The following is a 20,284-nucleotide window of genomic DNA, read 5'->3' as shown; positions in this document are numbered from 1 at the left end:
GGCAGGAAATCTAGGCAGGAGTCAGTTTATGAAGAGCCCTGTATTCCATGGTTTGAATTTTACTGTTTATCTTTTTCAGTCCTGGCTGCACACTAGAATCACCTGGGGAGCTTTTAAAATATCAATACCTGGCTCTCACCTCCAGATTGATTCTAATGTTTTTTGTTTTTTTTAAATATATTTTATTGATTTTTTACAGAGAGGAAGGGAGAGGGATAGAGAGTCAGAAACATCAATGAGAGAGAAGCACCGATCAGCTGCCTCCTGCACACTCCCTACTGGGTACATGCCCTTGATCGGAATCAAACCTGGGACCTTTCAGTCCGCAGGCTGACGCTCTATCCACTGAGCCAAACCAGTCAGGGCTCTAATGGTTTTTTAATGGGAAGAGGCTTGAGCGTGTTTATGTGCTGTGTGGAAGAAAACAATGGGCTCCAGCATACACCTCACAGACTGAGATGTGTGAAAAAGAAGAGTAAGTTTGTCAATGGACCAGGAGGAAATGGAATAGTTTGGGACCTGTGGGGAGGCTAGGTGGAAGGCCTTGAAGGTCAGAGGGTTCAGTGAAGGTTCACACACCAGGGGCAGGCTAATAAACTGGGGGGGGGGGGGGGGGGGGGGGGTCCAAGAACTCAGTCTTTTTTTTTTTTTTAATTTTAAAAGTTTTATTTATTGATTTTAGAGAGAGGGTGAAAGAGAAAGGCAGAAACACCAATCTATTGTTACACTTATTTATGCATCCATTGATTGATTCTTGTATATGTCCTAACCAAAGATTGAACCCACAATCTTGGCATATCAGGACAATACTCTAACCAACTGATCTACCCAGCCAGGGCCAAGAACTCACAATATTGATAAGGATGACAGGAAGTCAGGTGACAATTTCCTCTGGGCCCCATCCTGTCTGACTCCCTCCTCACTCACTGCTCTCTAAGGGGCCTTCTCCATCCTCTTTCCCCAGAAGGCATGGATTTACTTTCTCCATGGGTTTAGTCTGAAAACTGTCACCTGTATAAACTCTAACAACTCTATCATTATTTTAGGCTTTATATTTCAGCAGAAAAATTAAAGGAAAGTGGAATCAAACACACAGGAATGGCAATAAGTAAAAAATAAGATACTTGTATGGGAGTGAGTGAGCAGGTGGAACAGTGGAATAAGGTATGGGAGAGGCGGGGGGTGGGGTGGTGGTGGTGGCGATGGGGATGTTGTCATCTAAGAACAATAGAAACTAAGGGGCTGAGGGACAAAAGGAGTGGCAGGTAGCCTCCTAGGGGCTGTGTCAAGCTTCCCCATCCCCATCTTGTAGAGGACAAAGGGCACTTTCTACATAGTACTCACAAGGGGGAGTTGAGGGGAGTGCTGAGTCTGTGAGGACAAGGGAGCGAGGATGAGGGTGAAGGGTTTGTCAGTTAATCATTCTACATGTCCCTGGGCCTTAGCCAGATAGAAAGTATACACTGCCTAAGGCTGGGACCTTGGCTGAGGAAAATGGAGCTGGAAAGACATCTGGCTGGCAGAAGGGAGAGGCTGTTTGCAAACACTCATCATATCATCTGGAATCTGGGGGTTTGCTGGACTCTTGAGAGGTCAGGGACAAGAGTGGGTAGCCAATGCCATGGGTATCATAGAGTGTTCCCTGAACTGATCATTGAAAAAGAAACTCAGAAGGAAGAGGGCTGTGATAAAACCTGCAGGAAGAGCTCTGGAGAGAGAAAAGGGGAAACTTTGGGGTAGGAGACAAACGAGGGGAGATTATTAAAATGGAAGAGATCTAGCAAGATTTGGAAGATGTGTGAAAAGAGCCAAAAGGGTAAAAGAGAAAATGTAGCTTACTATTCAGTACTTTCTCTGGCAAGCATGGGGCCAGCTACTTTCCACGTGCTCTTATGGTTCAGTCTTGTAAGGTACTATTATCACTGCTTACCAGATGAAAAGAATGGGGTCAGAAAGGGTGAAGGATCTTTTCAAGGTCACATAGCAAGTAAGGTGGAAACAAATAGGTATTCTAGGCTGAGGAAAAGTGTGGATGAAAGGATGCATGGAGGAAAGCACAGTGATTCTGTTTGGCTAGAGAATAAGGTGAATGAAAGGCCTACTTATGATAGAAGGTTAAGAAGTAGGTTGGCTCCATATCATGAAGTGTTTTGAATGAAAGAATGAGGAGTTTTTCCTGGCCAGTGTGGCCCAGGGGTTGAGTATCAACCTATGAACCAGGAAGTCATCGTTCAATTACTGGTTGGAGGAGGCAGCCAATCAATGATTCTCTCTCATCGTTGATGTTTCTATCTCTCCCTCTCCCTTCCTCTGAAATCAATAACAATAAACAATTTTTTTTAAAAGAAGAATGAGGAGTTTCATTTGTATTGGGTGTGTCCCTGATTTTTAAGAAAGGGGGTTGGTATGAGCCCCATTGTTCTTTACAAAGATAAACCTGATGACAGTAAGCTATATTATCAAGAGAAAAATGAGGGATGGAGACCATCTGCGAGAACAGCTGAGAGGCACAGATGTGATACAATGAAGGTCTGAACCAGAGCCATCAACATGAGAAGGAAGAGAGAGGAATCAGAACTGACAGCAATGTTAAGCTGATAACCCAGGTGAAGCAGGATGGAGAAAATGAATGCAGTTTGGGACATGCTGAGTTCAAGGTAAGATAGCACATTAGCAGGCAATTTGAAACACAGTACTGTAAATTCAGGAAAAAGGACAGGGCCTGAGAAAAAAAACCCAAAGACTCTGTAGAGGTGAAACTATACAAAGTGGACCATGGGAGCTCTAATTTGGATTGTATTCAAACACTTTCCCATCCCCCTGCTTTCATTTCCTTTAAGGAATTCCTGCCCTACCCCACCGGCCCATTAATCATAGTGTTTTCCCCCTTCTCCCAACTCAAGCTCCTAATGGCACAGTATCCAGGCAAGATCACGAGTTCTTATATAAAAATAAAATAAGAGTTCTTCCACAAGGCAAGTTATATTACTATAGAGTGGAAAATGCAGAAACAGAGAACACAGACGACACTGGAACCCCAAGCCCCCCTAGAGCCAGTCACCCTTCCACTTAACATCTGCATAACCTCAAATACAACTGGGTCCCCTTTTTTGTTTTTGGTTAAGTTAGTTTAATTGTCATGTGTTGCAATCAAAACAGTTTAATATACCTTTCAATAAAAATGAGGTTGCTCTGGAAAGTAGAGGAAGAGGGGGATAATAGTCAGTATTTGAGTGCTGACTGTATGCCTGAAAGGCCTTGTATGCTCTTCAAAGAAGCTTGGACTTAATCCTGTAGAAAATTAAGGTTAAATTTAATTTTAAATAATCTTGCTCAGATGAAGGTAGCCTTTGAGGTCGGTGCTATAACCCCATTTTACAGAGGTGGAAACTGAGGATTTAAACTTGTAAATAAGTAAACTGCAATGGGATTATAGGTACTATAATGGAGGTGTGTAGAAGATATAGGAGAGGTCTGATTTATGAATGGTCAGTTATACAGGGGAGGAGACAACACTTGAACTGGAAGGGTGAATCGTTCACTAGGGGAACAAGGGACTTGGAGCAGGAAAAAGAGAGGGCAGACATTCCAAGTAGAAGGCAAAGCATGTTTAAGCCATTGAAGTGTGAGACAGTCCAACTCCCACATATTTCCTTATGGATATAGCTGAGAGTACTTAGAGTTTAGTGGCAAGAACAGTGGAGTGTGCCATAAAAAATAAGGCCTGAAGAATGGATGGTGAGTGTGAAGGGAAGAGAAGCATGCATGGAGCGCTGGTTGTAATACCCAGTGAATTATACACAGCCACCCATGAAGACATGAGGCCAGGGCAAATAAGTAAGGACAATCAAGGAGAGTAGTGATCATAGCTGCACAGAGAGATCTGAGTGCTGCAGGCCCTGTTTAAAAACAGAATGTAGGCAGACAATGGAACTGAGTCTTTACCTGGTTTGGACAGGGAAGAGATATAGTATAGGAGGGATGAAATAGAACATATCAGGTGAGGGAGTTTGTCATTTGGTCTCAAATAAAAATGATGCAATTTAAGAGACTAAACTGGGCTCATTAGGAAGAGTATAGATGACAATTAAGTGGGAGAAAAAAAATTCACAAAACTAGATTTGAAAATGTCTTATCATATCAGATAAGTCAGTGACTCCTCTGCATGAGGTGCTAAGGAGACACCATCGGAAATGAAATGAGCATAAAGGGTGTCTCTGAGGCCAAGCTTCTGAGATGTGAGCACAGACTAGCTGCAGAGGAAAGAAAAGGTTACTTCCTCAGAAATACTGGTCAATCATTGATTTAAGCAACAATTACTGAGAGCAGAGTTCTAGACACTACCTTGAGGATAGGTAATATTTATTGAGCTTCTACTATTGTCAGGCACTCTTCTAAACACTCTCTCTCTATTAATCTATTTAAACTTCACAGCAAACCAATGAAATAGCCACTATTATTATCATCCCCATGAATTAAAAAAAACTGAGAGAAGTAAATTAACTTGCCCAAAACCACACAGCTAGTAAGTGTCACAGCTAGGATTCAAACCCAAGTAGTCTGGCACTAGAACCTGCTTTTAACCCAAACGCTACATTACGGATGCTGTAATACAAGACACATTGTCTTGCCAAAGATCACACAATTCTCAGGTGGAAAAACTGGGATTCAAACCCTGACAGTTCAACGTGCTTGAACTTGGGGGACAGTAAAGGGCAGCAAGAGCTAGACTTAGTATGTACAAGGTACAAATGTGGAGCATAAAAGAGGAGGTAATTGACCTTACCCAGTGGGAGTGGCAGGGAATTGAGGACAGATTGGGTTGTTGGAAAGCTTCACAGAGGAATGACTCATGAGCTGAATTTTGAAGGATGATTCGGTATTCATCAGACAGAATGATGGGGCAAAGTGTTCCATGCAGAGGCACCAGTGGTAATAAAGAAATGGAGGCTGGATCGGTTGGTGTTGCTGAGCATCCGACCCATAAACCAGGAGGTCAAAATTCAATTGCCAGTCAGAGGACGTGCTGGGGTTGTAGGCTTGATCCTCAGTAGGGGGCGTGCAGGAAGCAGCCGATGAATGATTCTCTCTCATCACTGATGTTTCTCTCCCCCTTCCTCTCTCTGATATCAACGAAGACATTTTAATTTTTTTAAAAAGAAATGGAGGCTGAAAAAGGTCTGTATACCTGGGGAATAGAGAGAGTGATAGGACAATATAGAAAATAAGTCAGGGGCTAGATCACACAGAATCTTATTTGTCTTCCCAAGAAATTTGAGCTGTTTTCCAAACTTTTCCAGTGAAGTAAATGTAATGGCAAAAAAGAAAAAAATTAATATCCCCAGGGAATCTGGTGGCTTAGTCTGAAGCCCTTCAGACTACAGTCATGCGCCACACGGCATTTTGGTAAATAACAGACCGCATATACAGTGATGGTCCCATAAGATTATAATAGAGTTGAAAAATTCCTTTCGCCTAGTGATGTCATAGTCATCATGTCCTAGTGCAATGCATTACTCATGTGTTTGTGGTGATGCTTGTATCCAGTGTTTGTAAAGTCTACAGTAGTGCACAGTAATGTCCTAGGCCTTCACATTCACTCACCACTCACTCAGCAAATCCAAGTCCTGCAAGCTCCATTCATTGTAAGTGCCCTATACAGGAGAACCATTTTTTATTTTTCATACGATTTTTACTGTGCCTTTTCTATGTTTAGATACAAGTGCCTACCATATTGAGTATAGTAACATGCTGTACAGGCTTGTAGCCATACAGGGTGGCAAATCCCTTCCAAATGTTAGCCCTTATGTGTTCAAGGCTGTCAGGCCAGAGTCGTATTAAGCCTCCCCAGTTATAATGAACCCTCAGGACCGATTTTTTAAAAAAAGGGACCAAAGCCCCTGGCCCTACTTCTGGCCTTCTGCTAAAATTCAGTGTTATCCCCCCAAATCTGAAGCAGATGGAAGAAAACATACATCCCTCAGTAGTTTCTCTGGACAGTAATCAGGAGTTGACTCAGGGTGGGCGTTTGGAAGGATTCAGCCTCTGCCCTGCCTGGTGCTGGGATCAGCTCATACGGCTCCTGTGTCCACAGGGCACAGAGAACACATTGTCCATAGGAGGATTATTCTGGACAAGCAGCTCAGACAAAGGGAGAGGTTGTTCCCAGCTGCCTGGGGGAGGTGAGAAGGGGGTGGGAAAAGGGACCAGCCTTGCACTAGGGCATTCCTACAGAGTTCAGCTTCTTCCCCCCAGCAGCAGGATGGGAGGTGGGTACTACACAACCTCTCCATCTCAGTTCTAATGCCAGGACACCTTATGGAGTTGGAAGGAGTACTTAGCTACAACCTACCTGTCTTGGCTGTTTCCCAAGAAAGTACAAGGTTAACTGAAGTAAGCTAGCTAGGTAAGACAACAATATACATCAGAAGGGGAAGAAAATGGGGTGACTGGGGCGAAGATCAAAAGGGAGGCTCAACAATGACCCAATCCCAAGCTTAGGGCAGAGCTGGAGAAGGAGAGATCCTAGGCAGGTGTCACACAGACAGTGATTCAGTAAGCTCCCACCTTCAGGATGAACTCAGTGCTGAGTAAGATCTCGAGATTTCACAGTTGCCGTTTTCTCCATGCTAGAAATAAACCTGGAAGACAATCTCATTCTCCAGGGGCCCCAAAGAGTAGGAGAAAGCAGAGCAGTCAGAAACTGAGGAATATTACCAGAGCAGGGCAAGAGAACAATCTTTTGGAAATCCTAAATTTGAGCATGTCATGTCCTCTTTTTTTTTTTTTTTAATTACGTATTTTTATTGATTTCAGAGAGGAAGGGAGAGGGAGATAGAATCATCAATGATGAGAGAGAATCATTGATCGGGTACCTCTGCCACGCCCCCTACTGGGGATCGAGCCTGCAACCTAGGCATGTGCCCTTGACTGGAATCGAACCTGGGACCCTTCAGTCCACAGGCCGACGCTTTACCCACTGACCAAAACCATCTAGGACCGTCATGGTCCCTTCTTCAAAGGAAACTCCATATATATTCCCTCCTGAGGGAATGAGTGTGTTAGGAGTGGGAAATACATACTCTCCACTGAGGTGGTTACTGGGTTGTATGGGCCCCATAGTTGGCGATGCTACATAGGTTGTGTGCTCCAGAGGATTTGGGGTGGGAGTGGGCTTGGAAGTGAGAGCGTGTGCTTTCAAAGTTTAGAAGCTGGAGATATGAATGCCTCCAGAATAAGGAATATTGATTTATGGGCACAAGATACAGGTCAGGTACTGCGTATGTTCCCATTGGGGCAGGAGAATATTTCCATTCTTGGAGGACAAGGAATCCATTTCAAATAGTACAGGGGGAATAAAGTCAGTATTAACCATACACAACGAAGAAACGTGAGTTTGGTGCCTTTCAGCAGGAAGGAATCTTTTGGTGGAATAAGGAATAGCAGTTGCCAAAAGTATGCTTCACGGATTTTACAGAAGCACAGCATAAACCCTAGGCCAGTGGTCAGCAAACTGCGGCTTGCGAGCCACAGGCGGCTCGTGAGCCGTGGTTTGCCGCTCTGTTGACTAACGAGTTTGCAGACCACTGCCCTAGGCAATATGAGTTAGCTTTGACAACACCAGTAGGAAGGGAAGGGATAAGAAGATAAACAACACCTGAGCCCTAGCTTAGTGGATAGAGCATCCGCCTGTGGACTGAAGGATCCTGGGTTCGATTCCAGTCAAGGGCACATGCTGGGTTGTGGGCTTGATCCTCCCCACCCCACCCCACCCCCGGTTGGGGGATGTGTAGTAGGCAGCCTATCAATAATTCTCTCTCATCATTGATGTTTCCATCTTTCTCTCCCTCTCCCTTCCTCTCTGAAATTAATAAAAATTTATTATTAAAAAAAAAAAAAAAGAGCCCTGACCGGTTTGGCTCAGTGGATGGAGTGTCAGCCTGCAGACCGAAGGGTCCCAGGTTCGATTCCGGTCAAGGGCATGTGCCTTGGTTGCGGGCACATCCCCAGTGGGGGGTGTGCAGGAGGCAGCTGATCGATGTTTCTCTCTCACTGATGTTTCTAACTCTCCCTTCCTCTCTGTAAAAAGTCAATAAAATATATTAAAAAAAAAATAAAAGAATACCTGAGAGAGCTGACAGAGCAGTAAGAAAGTACCACTAAAGTGGGAGAAAGGTCTGGCTTTGCCTCAGAGCCAATGACATGACTCCCTGTGCCGCTGTGTGATATGGTCATTGTAATTGTGGATACCATTTCTTGTCTTGATGGAACAGGAATGAATGTGACATCTGGGACCACTTTTCCAGTCCTCTGCTGCCACAGCCTGGCAGAATTCTGCCTGGCACCGAACAGATGCCAAAGTACTAGGTGCAACGAAAGAGAACAGAAAAAGGCAGCTAGAAGGCTGTCCTCATAACTCAGAACTTTTAGATCAAAGCTAATCAAAGATAAAACTTTTTAGGGAGAACAAATTACAATTACCTTGAAGCAATCTTGAAAGTCTCTGATGAAGCAACCTTGAAAGTCTCATAAATTGCTGTCAGATATGCCTGACATATGACCATCAAAATTTAAGTAACTTTATTCAGAGAAACCCTTTGGTCCACTTTTGCTGACCTAACCCCTGCCCTTGCCCAAAATGAGCAAGAAAGGCAACTTAGACTGGAGACTCAAAATCACTCTGCTCTTCAACTTAAAAATGCAGGCAAAGGTACTGGTGGCTACCCATTCCCATGATTGATCTGGCTCTTCCTTGAAGCACAGGCTCATGGAGAGCAGAGCAGGCCCAAGCTTTACCAAAGCTTTAGGTAGATCGTTCACCCAGCCCAGAAGCCTCATTGCCTAGCTTAAAGACATGGCCAGGATGGAGCCTGGGCAGAGACAGTGTGCCTCTAAGAACACAGAGGCTACCACAGTTTCTAGCAGCACAAAATAAGCAGACTTTCCAACAGAACAGAGTGGTCTATGATCCTGTGTTCATCAGCTCACCACTGACATGAAGCAGTATCAGATCAGAGTCAGTTCTGGATCAAGGACTGAGGAGGGCAGTAGGGAGAAGTAGCTGTAGAAACTATCATTTATTGAATACCAATTATTTCATATACTGTGCTAAGTGTTTTACATTCATTTCCTCATTTAATCCTCACAACAACCTTATGACGTAGGGATTATTACCATTTACAAATAAGAAAACAGGCTCAGAAATATTAGGTCACTTGCCCAAGGTCACACAGTTAGTCAGTGGTAAAGCTGCGATTGTCTGTTGCTGAAAGCCCATGTCCTTTTATTGTACCCGTCTAGGTCAGGTTGGGCAAAAGGCAATTTCACTGTCCAGTTCTACAAAGAGCACCTGGGAGTAGAGGTCGCTGGCCACACTCACCGCTGGTAGGGATGCATTGAAGCTGACTTGATGTTGGTTTTTATTCCACTTGGCATTTTCCCTACAAGGAACATAAAGAAAGACGCCTGATACATAGTAAGACTTTTATGATAATTCAGAAATGTGGTCTCTCAAGTTTCCTTCTGCCACCGTCTCTATCATCTTAGAACTTCTGTAGCATCTGATCCTGGATGCCAAAGCTCAGAGGCATGGTTGCACACCAGCTCTCTCCCTGAAGGTATCCAAGAGGAAAGGGCTGTTTGGGGGGAGATGGGGTAGTGGGAGGGATCAGACTCCTGCTCACCTATTCCTAGAAAAGATAGCTAAATCTGTGTAACCCCATTCCCAGGTAAAAAATATATATATTCATTTATTTTAATTGTCCCTTTTCTCAGACAGTGTTGAAGGAAATATCTCTTCTAGTTACTTGCATCTGAACTCCTCCAGACTGTTCTCATCATCACTAAAAGTGAGCAGGAGAGACAGAATATGGAGAAAAGAACACATGTAGCACAGGAAACTTGCTGCTTATCAATTCTCAACCCACCTACCAAATGGTCTTAATTAAGGTCTGACCATCGGTTTCTCTAAGAAAAAGCCCCATACATACCTAATATCCAGAGTAAATGGAACAGAAGGGTAGTTGGGACAGAGGTCTGAGATAGGGGTTGGAGATGAGAGCAGTTTCTGCTATTCAAAGTTATTCTTCATTCTCTGGAGTTTGTTAGCATCTCAAATGAGATTTTTACTCTTAAAAATTGTTTTCTGGGTCACAGTCCAGGAGAAAGGGAGAAAATCTCCAGGTCTGGGGAGGCTGAAGGCTCAGACAATTCAGCTTATTCTCATTTCCCTGCTCAAGGTCTGTCACCATGTGAATCCTTGCCCCCTTACCTGGTTGACCTGCTTGGGCCATTTGCACCCCACTGAGAATTGACTGCTGCTGGCTTGGAGCACCTGTCATCTGCACCTGCTGTAATCCTGAGGCTCCTGCAAGGATTGTTCCAGTTCCTGGCTGGCCTGGCTGGCCAGGTCCACTGCTGCCTGAAGGTCTCCAATTAGACAGCCCTTTTCCAAAGGCAACAGCTGCCACCAAAGCATTGGTGTCTGCAGGGTTAAAGGTCTGCTTGTTTGGCCGGAGACCTGAAGAAAAAGGTGAGTGAGGACCTTGAGGTATACCTCTGACCCTGGACTGAACCTAGCAGTACGAAGACCAGTATGAGTACCAGGGCTTGCAGGGGTCCTCAAACTTTTTAAACAGGGGGCCAGTTCACTGTCCCTCAGACCATTGGAGGGCCGGACTATAGTTTTTTAAAAAAAAACTATGGCCCCAGCTGGTTTGGCTCAGTAGATAGAGCATCGGCCTGCAGACTCAAGGGTCCCAGGTTCAATTCCAGTCAAGGGCATGTACCTTTGTTGCGGGCACATCCCCAGTAGGGGGTGTGCAGGAGGCAGCTGATGGATGTTTCTCTCTCATCAATGTTTCTAACTCTCTATCCCTCTCCCTTCCTCTCTGTAAAAAATCAATAAAATATATTAAAAAAAAACAAAAAAAAAAACTATGAACAAATTCCTATGTGCACTGCGGGCCCGGGACGAGTCAGCTGCTAAGCAGGACAGGCAGCGGCACCCGGTGGGCCGGATAAATGTCCTCGGCGGGCCGCATGTGGCCCGCGGGCCGTAGTTTGAGGACGCCTGGTAGAGTTTTGACTTTAGCAGCATCTAGACTCCCTGGTAGCCCAGAGGAAGAGCCAAAGAACCTCCACAACTATCTCAGAATTCTCCCTTTTCACTTTGCCCATTTCCTCCATCTGTTCCAGGGCTGGACTTAAACACAAAAAGCTGTTAAATGGATATATACCCTTTCCTAAGCATCTCATTCTTATATGTCCTCACTTCGCTACTAAACACCATTCCTGTAAAAGTGATCTTATCCTTCTTTCCTTCTCCATTTTTTAAAAATTTATTTTTATTTTAAATCCTCACCTGAGGATATTTTTTTTCCATTGATTTTTAGAGATAGAGGAAGGGAAGGAGGGGGAGAAAGGGAGAGAAACATTGATGTGAAAGAGAAATCAATTGGCTGCCTCCAACATGCGTCCCGATAGGGACTGGTGATGAACCTGAAAACCAGGCACATGCCCTTGACTGGGAGTCAAACCTGCAACCCTTCAGTGATAGGAACTGGTATGCAAACCACTTAGCAACACCAGCCAGGGAACTCCATTACTAATTACTATTGGCTGTGTGCCTTTGGGCAAGTTTCTAACCTTCTATGTATATAAAAGCCTAAGCGACCATCACCACCAAACCGACAACCAAACAGGCTGCGTGGGGCGACCAGGCCAGTGGTGGGGGGAGGGGGGGGCGGTTGGGGGCAACCAGGCTGGCAGAGGGGGGGCAGTGAGGGGTGACCAGGCCAGCAGGGGGGCAGTAAGGGGCGACTAGACTGGTGGAGGAGGCAGTTAGGGGTGACCAGTCCGTCAGGGCGGGGCAGTTGGGGGCGACCAGGCCAGCAGGGGGGCAATAACAGGCGACCAGGCTGGCAGGGGGGCAGTTAGGGGTGACCAGGCTGGCAGGTGGGGCAGTTGGGGGCAACCAGGCTGGCCAGAGGGGTAGTAAGGGGTGACCAGGCCGGCAGGGGGGGCAGTTGCAGGCGACCAGGCAGGCAAGGGGGGCAGTTGGGGGGTGGCCAGGCCAGCAGGGGTGGCGGGCAGTTAGGGGTGATCAGGCAGGCAGGCAGGTGGGCAGTTAGGAGCCAGTGGTCCTGGATTGTGAGAGGGATGTCTGACTGCCGGTTTGATCGGGCCTAAACCAGCAGTCAGACATCCCCTGAGGGGTCCTGGATTGGAGAGGGTGCAGGCTGGGCTGAGGGGACCCTCCCCAAGTGCACGAACTTCGTGCACCAGGCCTCTAGTTTTCTATAAAAGGGGAAAGAGTATCTGACTTATGGAGTAAGGATTAAACTCAGGACTTTCCTTCTCCATTTTGCCACCGATCCCTCCATACCTCCACTCTCTGATTCTCGTTCCTCTTTGCTGATTTTCTCCAAAAGGTTTGAGCACATTTTATTTAAGCTCTGGATCTGCTTCTGTAACACACAAATTGGTACAGAGATTAGGGCAAGCAAGAAATGATTGTGGGGAAGTTGCTTTCTTGTGCTCTTCTAGGGGCCACTTATATGCAATCAACTGTGCATCCTATGAAACAGCAATGGTAAAGCCTAGCTTCTCATGTGGGACTTGGGGGATTGGGAGCAGCAGGGCAGTGAATCAGTCCAACCTGAGCTACATCAGCACCAATGCGGGCTGCATCTGTTGTCAGTTGCTTCTCTTGCTCTTCAACCTCAGGGTCAGGCTTAGTTCTCAGATGGTCAGGGACTACCTCATGGCTGAAAACAGGTACTCGTCCTTCAGTCTGCCGCTGTTAAACACAGATTTTATTAATCATCCTAGGCATTCCAAGAAGATTCCATCCGGACCGATATATAGTTCCTGTCACAGGCAAACAGTGCATTTTCAGGGAAAACACAGCCTATGGCAAAATGGAGAAGGAAAGTCCTGAGTTTAATCCTTACTCCATAAGCCTAAGACATATGATACTTAGCTTCCTACGACACTATACTCCTCACTCCATCATTCATTTCTGTCTCCTCACACTCCTATCTGTACTAGACACAGGGGCAAACCTCTCTGCTACATTTTAATCAAAGACTAAAATATACAAAGTCACAAAAGAACATACATTTTACTCGAGATAGTTGTTAGATGAGAAAGGCCTTTGCCTTGGTAGCAAGGTCCTCAGGTTTATTGGGAGTAGCTCCCCAACTCCAGGACAAAAAGCAAGGCCTCCAAAATGCAGCCTCACTTTTTACTGCCACATACTGCTCCATTCAGAACTTCTACAATAACCAGCCAACAACTGTGCTCTAGGTCCTTATTGAAGAACTTAATTTCCCAAGTTGTACCCTTCTCCTCCTCTTACCATGAGATCTTCATCACGGTCTGGGGACAACACCAGAGGGATGATGACCTGGTTACGGAACAGTGGTGTCTTTTCATGCTTCAAGACCTTGTTCAGAGTGTTCAACTGTCCAGAGAGCAAGGCAAAGCTGTCCAGGACAGAGGGCCTGGTGGTGGTAAGAAGGTGTCAGCATATTCCCAGTGAAATAGCCTCAAAGGCGGCCTTCAGATTAGGAATACCCAGACTCACCCCCAAAAGACTCATAGCCCTATAGCTGGACTGGGTAGGAACCAGAGTGTTTTATAGGGATTGTGGGGTTAGGAAAGAGGGACACACGTTCAGTTTCTGACAAGCATGGAGAAAAAAGACAGTTCATTATTTGAATGGGGTGAAGAACAGTAGCAAAATAGGAACCATGCCTACACTGTTATCACTAAAAGTTCAGAAACTGAGTAAAAGCCTCTTTTCTGGCCTGGAAATAGGAACTATATTTCCAGAGTAGGTTGGACTTAAAAGACTCACCAATATCTATGGCAAGAAATCCAGTAAGACCTTTGTGTTCCTACTGTAATGGGAGGATTTCTTTTCAAAGGAGTCAAAGGGTGAGAATCAAAAGCTAGAAAGAACCTGGGTTGGGAAACTGGGCATTTCTCTACTTCCTTGCCATGGAGGCCCTAAATTATACTTCATTTGTTAAATGTTGGGAAACCTAGCTCTTACCAAATCATAAGATGTTTGCAAACTGATAAATGGTTCTATCACTAGAGGTGCCCTATTCACCAGGAGGCTTGCCCCCCACACCCACCCATGCAGCCCTCCCCAGATTACCCTGACCACCCTTACCAGGTCAACCGGTCATACTCGTTCTCTAGTTTGTAAATGAAACTCCCCAGTGAGTTCTTCAGATCAGCCACTTGACTCAGCAGTGCATCTAATGATGCTTCAAGCTGCTTCTCCTCCCTCTGCACCAATAGGAACAGGTTGGTTACCCAGATGAGTGTGAGTATGACACATACAAAGGAAGGCTGAAAAGCCAGGGTGACAGTACGCAACACTATTAAGTAACACAGGATCTCACTGGCAAAGGAGAGCCACGTTGTTTTCTATCTTTGGTATTTGGGTTACAGACAGCATCAACCCTTAGACCTTTCAACTCATTCACCTGACCCCGATTCTTCCTACCAACTGATTCCTTTCTCCATCATTTCCTAATTCATGCCTGGTTTTTCTCTGTACTAGGTATACTCTATTCTCTCATTGAGAAATTTTCTTGAGACCTAATGTCTGGGTTTATTCGCTTTTGTGTACCTCTGCAGCATATGTACTACTGTGTTCTAGAGCTTGCCTTGTGAGCCAGGCTGTTCTTTTTTTTTTTTAAAGGAATCCACTTTTTTATTTTTATTGACTTTTTACAGAGAGAAAGGGAGCGGGATAGAGTTAGAAACATCAATGAGAGAAAAACATCGATCAGCTGCCTCCTGCACACCCCCCACTGGGGAGGTGCCCGCAACCAAAGTACATGCCCTTGACCAGAATCGAACCTGGGACCTTCAGTCCGCAAGCCGACGCTCTATCCACTGAGCCAAACTGGTTTCGGCCAGGCTGTTCTTGTCAATGGCACATAATCTCTGAGAAATCTACCTATACATGAAGGTTTCTCTGACCACTGACTGGCCTTGTACCACCACTGCACGCCTTGCCCCAACTCTTCATTTGCCTTCAGCATTTGATGTTTCAACCTTCTCCTTGCTGAATTAATCTGCACTCATTTTATCTCTGTGCCAACATTCCTGTGCTCCTTTCACAGGCTTATAAACATTTACTGACAGACTATGACTACCAGGTGCAAGAAACTATGATAAATGAACAACAAAACAACATAATGAATGGGGTGGGGGTTGAGGGGGCAAAAAAGGAGAAAATGGGAGACATCTGTAATACTGTCAGCAATAAAATAAAAATAAAATTGAAAAATGCAAATGTCGCCCTAGCTGGTTTGGTTCAGTGGATAGAGCATCGGCCTGGGGATAGAAGGGTCTTGGGTTCGATTCCAGTCAAGGGTACATGCGGGGGGGGGTGGGGGTTGCCGGCTTGATACCCAGTAGGGAGCATGCAGGAGGCAGCAGATTAATGATTCTCATCATTGATGTTTCTATCTCTATCTCCCTCTCCCTTCCTCTCTGAAATCAATAAAAAAATATTTTTAAAAAATGCACATGTCCTAAGCACCAGCCAAAAAAACTGTAAATGCTGGAGAGTTTGCAAAATAATTTTTTTCTATCTATAGCCTCCAGTTTTACTTTGGGCACAGGTTGGGAAATGGTTTTGCAAACTCGCCAATGTGCAGGGCAGGAGCCACCCAGGGCCTCAGATTATAATTAGTTTAGCTTTTAGCCACAGGGGTTCCACAATTTCTTCATCCCTCGGGCTTCTCTCCAATTACAAATTCCCTCTTATTTCGGCATCCAACAGCGTCCATCCAACAGCCGGCCAACCCGGCACTTTCTTGAGTAGTCTTCCTTAGAATGCAGCTCAACCTTCCCAAATTACAACCTGATCCTTTCCCATAACCTATCAAATCAGTGCTGCTTCTTCCTTCCCGATTTTGCCGTAGTTTGTCTCTGGTCAGCGGGGCTCCCAACCCATCTCATCTCCGCCTCTCCTCCCCAGTAGGCCTCGCCCCTCCACCCCACGACGTCCCCGTAAGCGTCAGCCTCAGGCTCTGCCCCCTACTCTCAGCTTCAACTCCTCATTCTCTCCTCGGTCAGCCTACTCTCGGTCCGGTTAACCGAAGCTAGGTGGCTATATCGATAGCCCTAATCAGATACTCACCTGCATAACGGCGGCAGTGTCTGTGACAAGACCTCCTCTTCCGGTTTTCAGTCAACGAGTCACGCTGAGAGGGCGTCTTCCACCAATCAGAGAGCTCATAAGTTGTCCCGCCTACTCACTTCCTGTTCCTGCCAGGTGCGCGGTAGCTGGGTCAGGGGTCTCTGGCCCGGGCCGGCGCGGGAGCGCTGTGTGATGGCCTCGGAACGCCCGGAGCCAGAGGTGAGGGGCGGGCGGGCGTAGCTCTGGTCCCCGAGACCCGAGGGTCCGGCGGCCTGGTACGGCCGTGGCCTCCTCCGGGTCTTGGGGCGACCGGGCTAGCCCCGAAGGTCTGTCAATTGAGCCTCCTTCCCGAGGTCCGCAATTTCCTCGAGGGGAAACTCGCTGCTTTGTTTTGTTTACTGAATTTTCATCCACGTCGCCGACTCTAAGGCTCTTGGGTTCTTTGACCTAATAATAGTATTAAACCCTCTATTTTGATTTTCTGTTGCAGTTTCAGGGGGCAACAGGGCGATAGACGTACTTTGCCGATTTCTGCATTTCTGCAAACATTGGAATCCCATAAACAGCATGAAATATATTTCTAGCGTTCATGCTTAGGGAAAGCAGTTTTGGTTTCGTGAAAGTATTTTTGTCTCGGAGTGAAACCTCCTTCCCCCAATATTGTGTTAACTTGGGGCAAGTTTTGACATCCCAGATGTTGTTTCCTTCATAAAATACCTATCTTGTGGTGTGTTGTGAGGATCACATGTATTAAACCAGAAAATGCATTTGAGGTATCAATTAGGTGGTAAGGACCACGAAAGGAACTTGATATACCTTGTGTTATTCAAACTTGTGCAAGGAAGGTGTCAATACGCATTCTCGTTTACAGATAAGGAAATTGAAAAGTGAGGGAGGTTAAGTACCTTATTCAGGTGCTACTCAGCTGGCGGATAGCAGAATTCTGGAGTTAGAAGCTCTGAGCATAAAATGGCTCAGATTTGGAAGGAACACATCACTAGGAGAGGTGTCCAATATTACAAGAGAATATGAGTAGGTGGGAAGGGTGAGGGGTGTGTATGATGACACAAGTAATAGTCATTACTAAATGATTACTGCATACCAGGCCTTATCCTAAGCACTTTTCCAATACCAATTAATGCTCTCAACCCTATGAAGTAAACAATATTATCATCCCCATTTTTCAGTTGTGGAAACAGGCACAGAGATACTCAGAGAAACAAAGTTGCACAGCTAGTAAGTAGTAGAGCCAGAACTCCAAAAACAGGTGGCCTGTCTCCAGATCTTATGTTCTTAACCATAATGTTTAATAATAATAAATATCCTATATAATAAAAGGCTTACATGCAAATTGTCCCTTCTACCAGGAGTTTGACCAGGGGGCAGGGCCAGCCCACCAACTGCCCATGGCCCCTCCCCCCATGTGCGAATTGGTGCACCAGGCCTCTAGTTTATAAATAATAAAGTAGCCATGAGATGGTAAATCTCCAGTTCACTGGAATTTGATGTGATGAGACTCAGGATTAAGTAGGAAATTATGCCTTATTTAAAATAATCAGACATATTCACAGGAATAGCCCATGCATCAGAAATACCAGTATTGAGAAAAACCATGAAAAAATTTGTAGTCTATTTTGTTATGGATTAAAATGAGGAAATAAAATGGGGAAATACAACATACTTTCTAGGCCTAATGCAAACCATATATGTAAATTTTCTAGTAGCCACATTTAAAAAGGTAAAAAGAATCGGAGAAAAATTAGTCATATATTATTTAATCCTGTATTTCCAAAATATTACTTTAACTTATAATAAATATTTTTAAATTATGAGATATTAACATTCTTTTTTTTTTGGTACCAAATCTTTAAAGTCTAGTGTGTATTTTACACTTCAGCACATATCATTTTATACTAGCAATAACACTTCAAGTGCTTAGTAGCCCCATGTAGTAGAAGCTACCATATTGAACAGTGCAGATCTAAAGTAACAGTCAAAACACACTCCTGGGAATCTCATTCAGCCAAAAATTAAGAATTTGTTAAGTTCTTGATTTGCATTTCTGAAAATGTTATCTCAGGAAGTAAAGGGAGTAAAGAGTTCTTCTGCCCCTGGGCAGAAAAGTGACTGGCCTTGAGGCTTGATACAGTCCCTAGAGAGAACAGTTGGGCATAGTCAGATTTAAGAAATCATTTGTTCATCAAATACTTAAAATATTTTGAGTGCTGTTATGGATACAGGATTGTGCTAATTATCAGGGTGGATATGGGGCAGTGTAAGACATGTTCCCTATTTTAATGGAGTAAGCAAACATTGAATTATGATAATAAGTGCTGCAAAGGAAAAATACAGAGTGAATGCGTATTTAACAGCAGTTCTTAACCTGCTTTGTTAAGAAATGGTAGGAGCAGAGGTGGATCAGGAAGTTGCTTCAGAGGAATAACATTTAAGCCTTAAGAATGAGAAGACTGAAAGAATAGTGAGAATCCTAAAGTGAGAAGAAGCTTAGAGCCTTTGGAGAGCTGAGAGGAAGCAGCTACTAGTGGCTACAGTGTGACAATGAGAATAGCTAACACAGAGTGCTTGCTAAAGGTCATCTAATACTTCTAAAACCCCCCATAAAATAGATACTTTTATTAGCCCCCTTTCCCAGATAAGGAAACGAAGGCACAGAGAGTTTAAGTAACTTGACCAAGGCCTTGATAAGCAGCAGAACAAGCATTTGATCCTAGGGACTCTAACTCAGGGGGAGATGGGTGAGAGATGAGGCTGGAGAAAATTCAGGTTGAGACCATACTAGAGTTTCAGGACTATGTCATATGTATAGTAGTAAGGAGGCTTCAGACAGTTCAAGGAGCGGGGGAAAGGAGGTGGAGCGGGGGAGTCTACATTTTTCATGGGACTCTTAACAGAAAACAGCACAAAGCTTGGATTATATCAACTACAAAGACACAGGTGCAAAAACAAGTTAATGAGATGGGAATGTTTCTTTTATACTGATATACATGATACGCAGTGCAGTATCTGATGATGTTTTATTCATCTTGTTATAAATGGTATGTAGGCCTCAATAATTGTTCCAAAGAATGATAGGCTTCCTCTATCATTGTTCTGACTCTCCTGTTTAATTACAACAATATCTTTATGACATAGATATTCTTATTTACATGTTATCAATGAAGAAACTGAGGCCTGGAAAAATTGAGTAACTTTTCCAAGCTCACCTAGATAGTAAGTAGTAGAATCAGATTTGACTTCAGATCTCTTGACTCCAAAACCCTGCTTTCTCTTTGCCAGACTCCTCTAAGAATAATGCACTTCAGACTCGGGGGGATTAAATATTAGGGACTTGAAGCTCTGTATGAGTGTAGGCACTGTGAGAACACAACAGATTCAGGGATTCTCAAACATTAAAGTGGAAGAATCACTTGGGGGGTGATTAAATGTGGATTCCTGAACCCTATCAACTCTAATTCATTTGGTTTGGTATGGTGCCCAGGAGTCTGCATTCTGATAAGGACCTCAGGTAATCCTGATGCAGCTGGCCCTTGGATCACACTTTGAAAAATACCATAGGGGCTGCTTAAATTTTTTTTTAATAAATATGTTTTTATTAATTTTAGAGGGAGAGAAACATCATGAATAGGCTGCCTTCTGCACACCCCCTACTGGAGATTGAGCCTGAAAACCAGGCATGTGCTCTGGGAATCTTACCAGTAACCTCTTGGTTCATGGGTCGGTACCCAACCACTGAGCACATGGCCCGGCTGCTTAAATCTTAAGTCCTCTGGTTCTGATAAATTACACCTTGAAAGTGAAGAAAACATAAGGATGTTTTGAAAACGTGGTTGTTGACTTTGAAGGATCACATATAAGGGGGAATGTTGTGAGAAAGATGGTTCCTGGTTTTAAGATAGTGGATTCTGTAAGAACTGATTGATGAACTGGACTCCAGCTTGGCCTTGGACAGTCAGTCCATCATTCAAAATAACTTTTGAGACAAGGTGGAAAAATAGAAGCTGTATAGTAGTGTAATTAAGCAGCTTACTAACTAATAATCTGAAGAAAGTTTTCTAATAGCACAGTGATCGTGCATACTCTCCATCTGGTTTA

At 44.5% G+C, this 20,284-nt stretch overlaps 2 protein-coding genes across 2 annotated transcripts in view; one reads left to right on the top strand and one right to left on the bottom strand.

Moving 5' to 3' along the window:
• Positions 1 to 8,558: 8,558 nt before the first annotated feature.
• Positions 8,559 to 16,234, bottom strand: MED8 (mediator complex subunit 8). The gene is made up of 7 exons (XM_080655881.1): positions 16,172 to 16,234; positions 14,183 to 14,301; positions 13,361 to 13,505; positions 12,659 to 12,799; positions 12,386 to 12,467; positions 10,271 to 10,519; positions 8,559 to 9,440 (listed from the first exon to the last, which is right to left on the bottom strand). Exons 1-7 carry the CDS (start codon positions 16,175 to 16,177, stop codon positions 9,376 to 9,378), a joined length of 807 nt encoding a protein of 268 aa, XP_080512007.1. The 5' UTR covers positions 16,178 to 16,234; the 3' UTR covers positions 8,559 to 9,375.
• Positions 16,235 to 16,301: 67 nt separating this feature from the next.
• Positions 16,302 to 20,284, top strand: part of SZT2 (SZT2 subunit of KICSTOR complex) — a 69,902-nt gene continuing 65,919 nt past the window's right edge. The window contains exon 1 of the mRNA XM_080657322.1: positions 16,302 to 16,390. Within this exon, the coding sequence (XP_080513448.1) occupies positions 16,364 to 16,390 (27 nt within the window). The 5' untranslated portion in view covers positions 16,302 to 16,363. The remainder of the gene's footprint in view (positions 16,391 to 20,284) is intronic.

Source organism: Plecotus auritus (genome assembly GCF_963455305.1).
Source record: "Plecotus auritus genome assembly, chromosome: 2".
Taxonomy (NCBI): domain Eukaryota; kingdom Metazoa; phylum Chordata; class Mammalia; order Chiroptera; family Vespertilionidae; genus Plecotus; species Plecotus auritus.
The sequence above is the reverse complement of the archived record's forward strand: the minus strand, read 5'-3'. Positions and strand labels throughout refer to the sequence as shown.

Excerpts from the sequence above, each read along its gene's own strand:
- MED8 (XM_080655881.1), bottom strand. Across the intron at positions 13,506-14,182 it reads GAGTATGACCGGTTGACCTG|GCCCTCTGTCCTGGACAGCT; the intron begins GTAAGGGTGGTC and ends TACCACCACCAG. Across the intron at positions 12,800-13,360 it reads ACCGTGATGAAGATCTCATG|CGGCAGACTGAAGGACGAGT; the intron begins GTAAGAGGAGGA and ends TGTGTTTAACAG.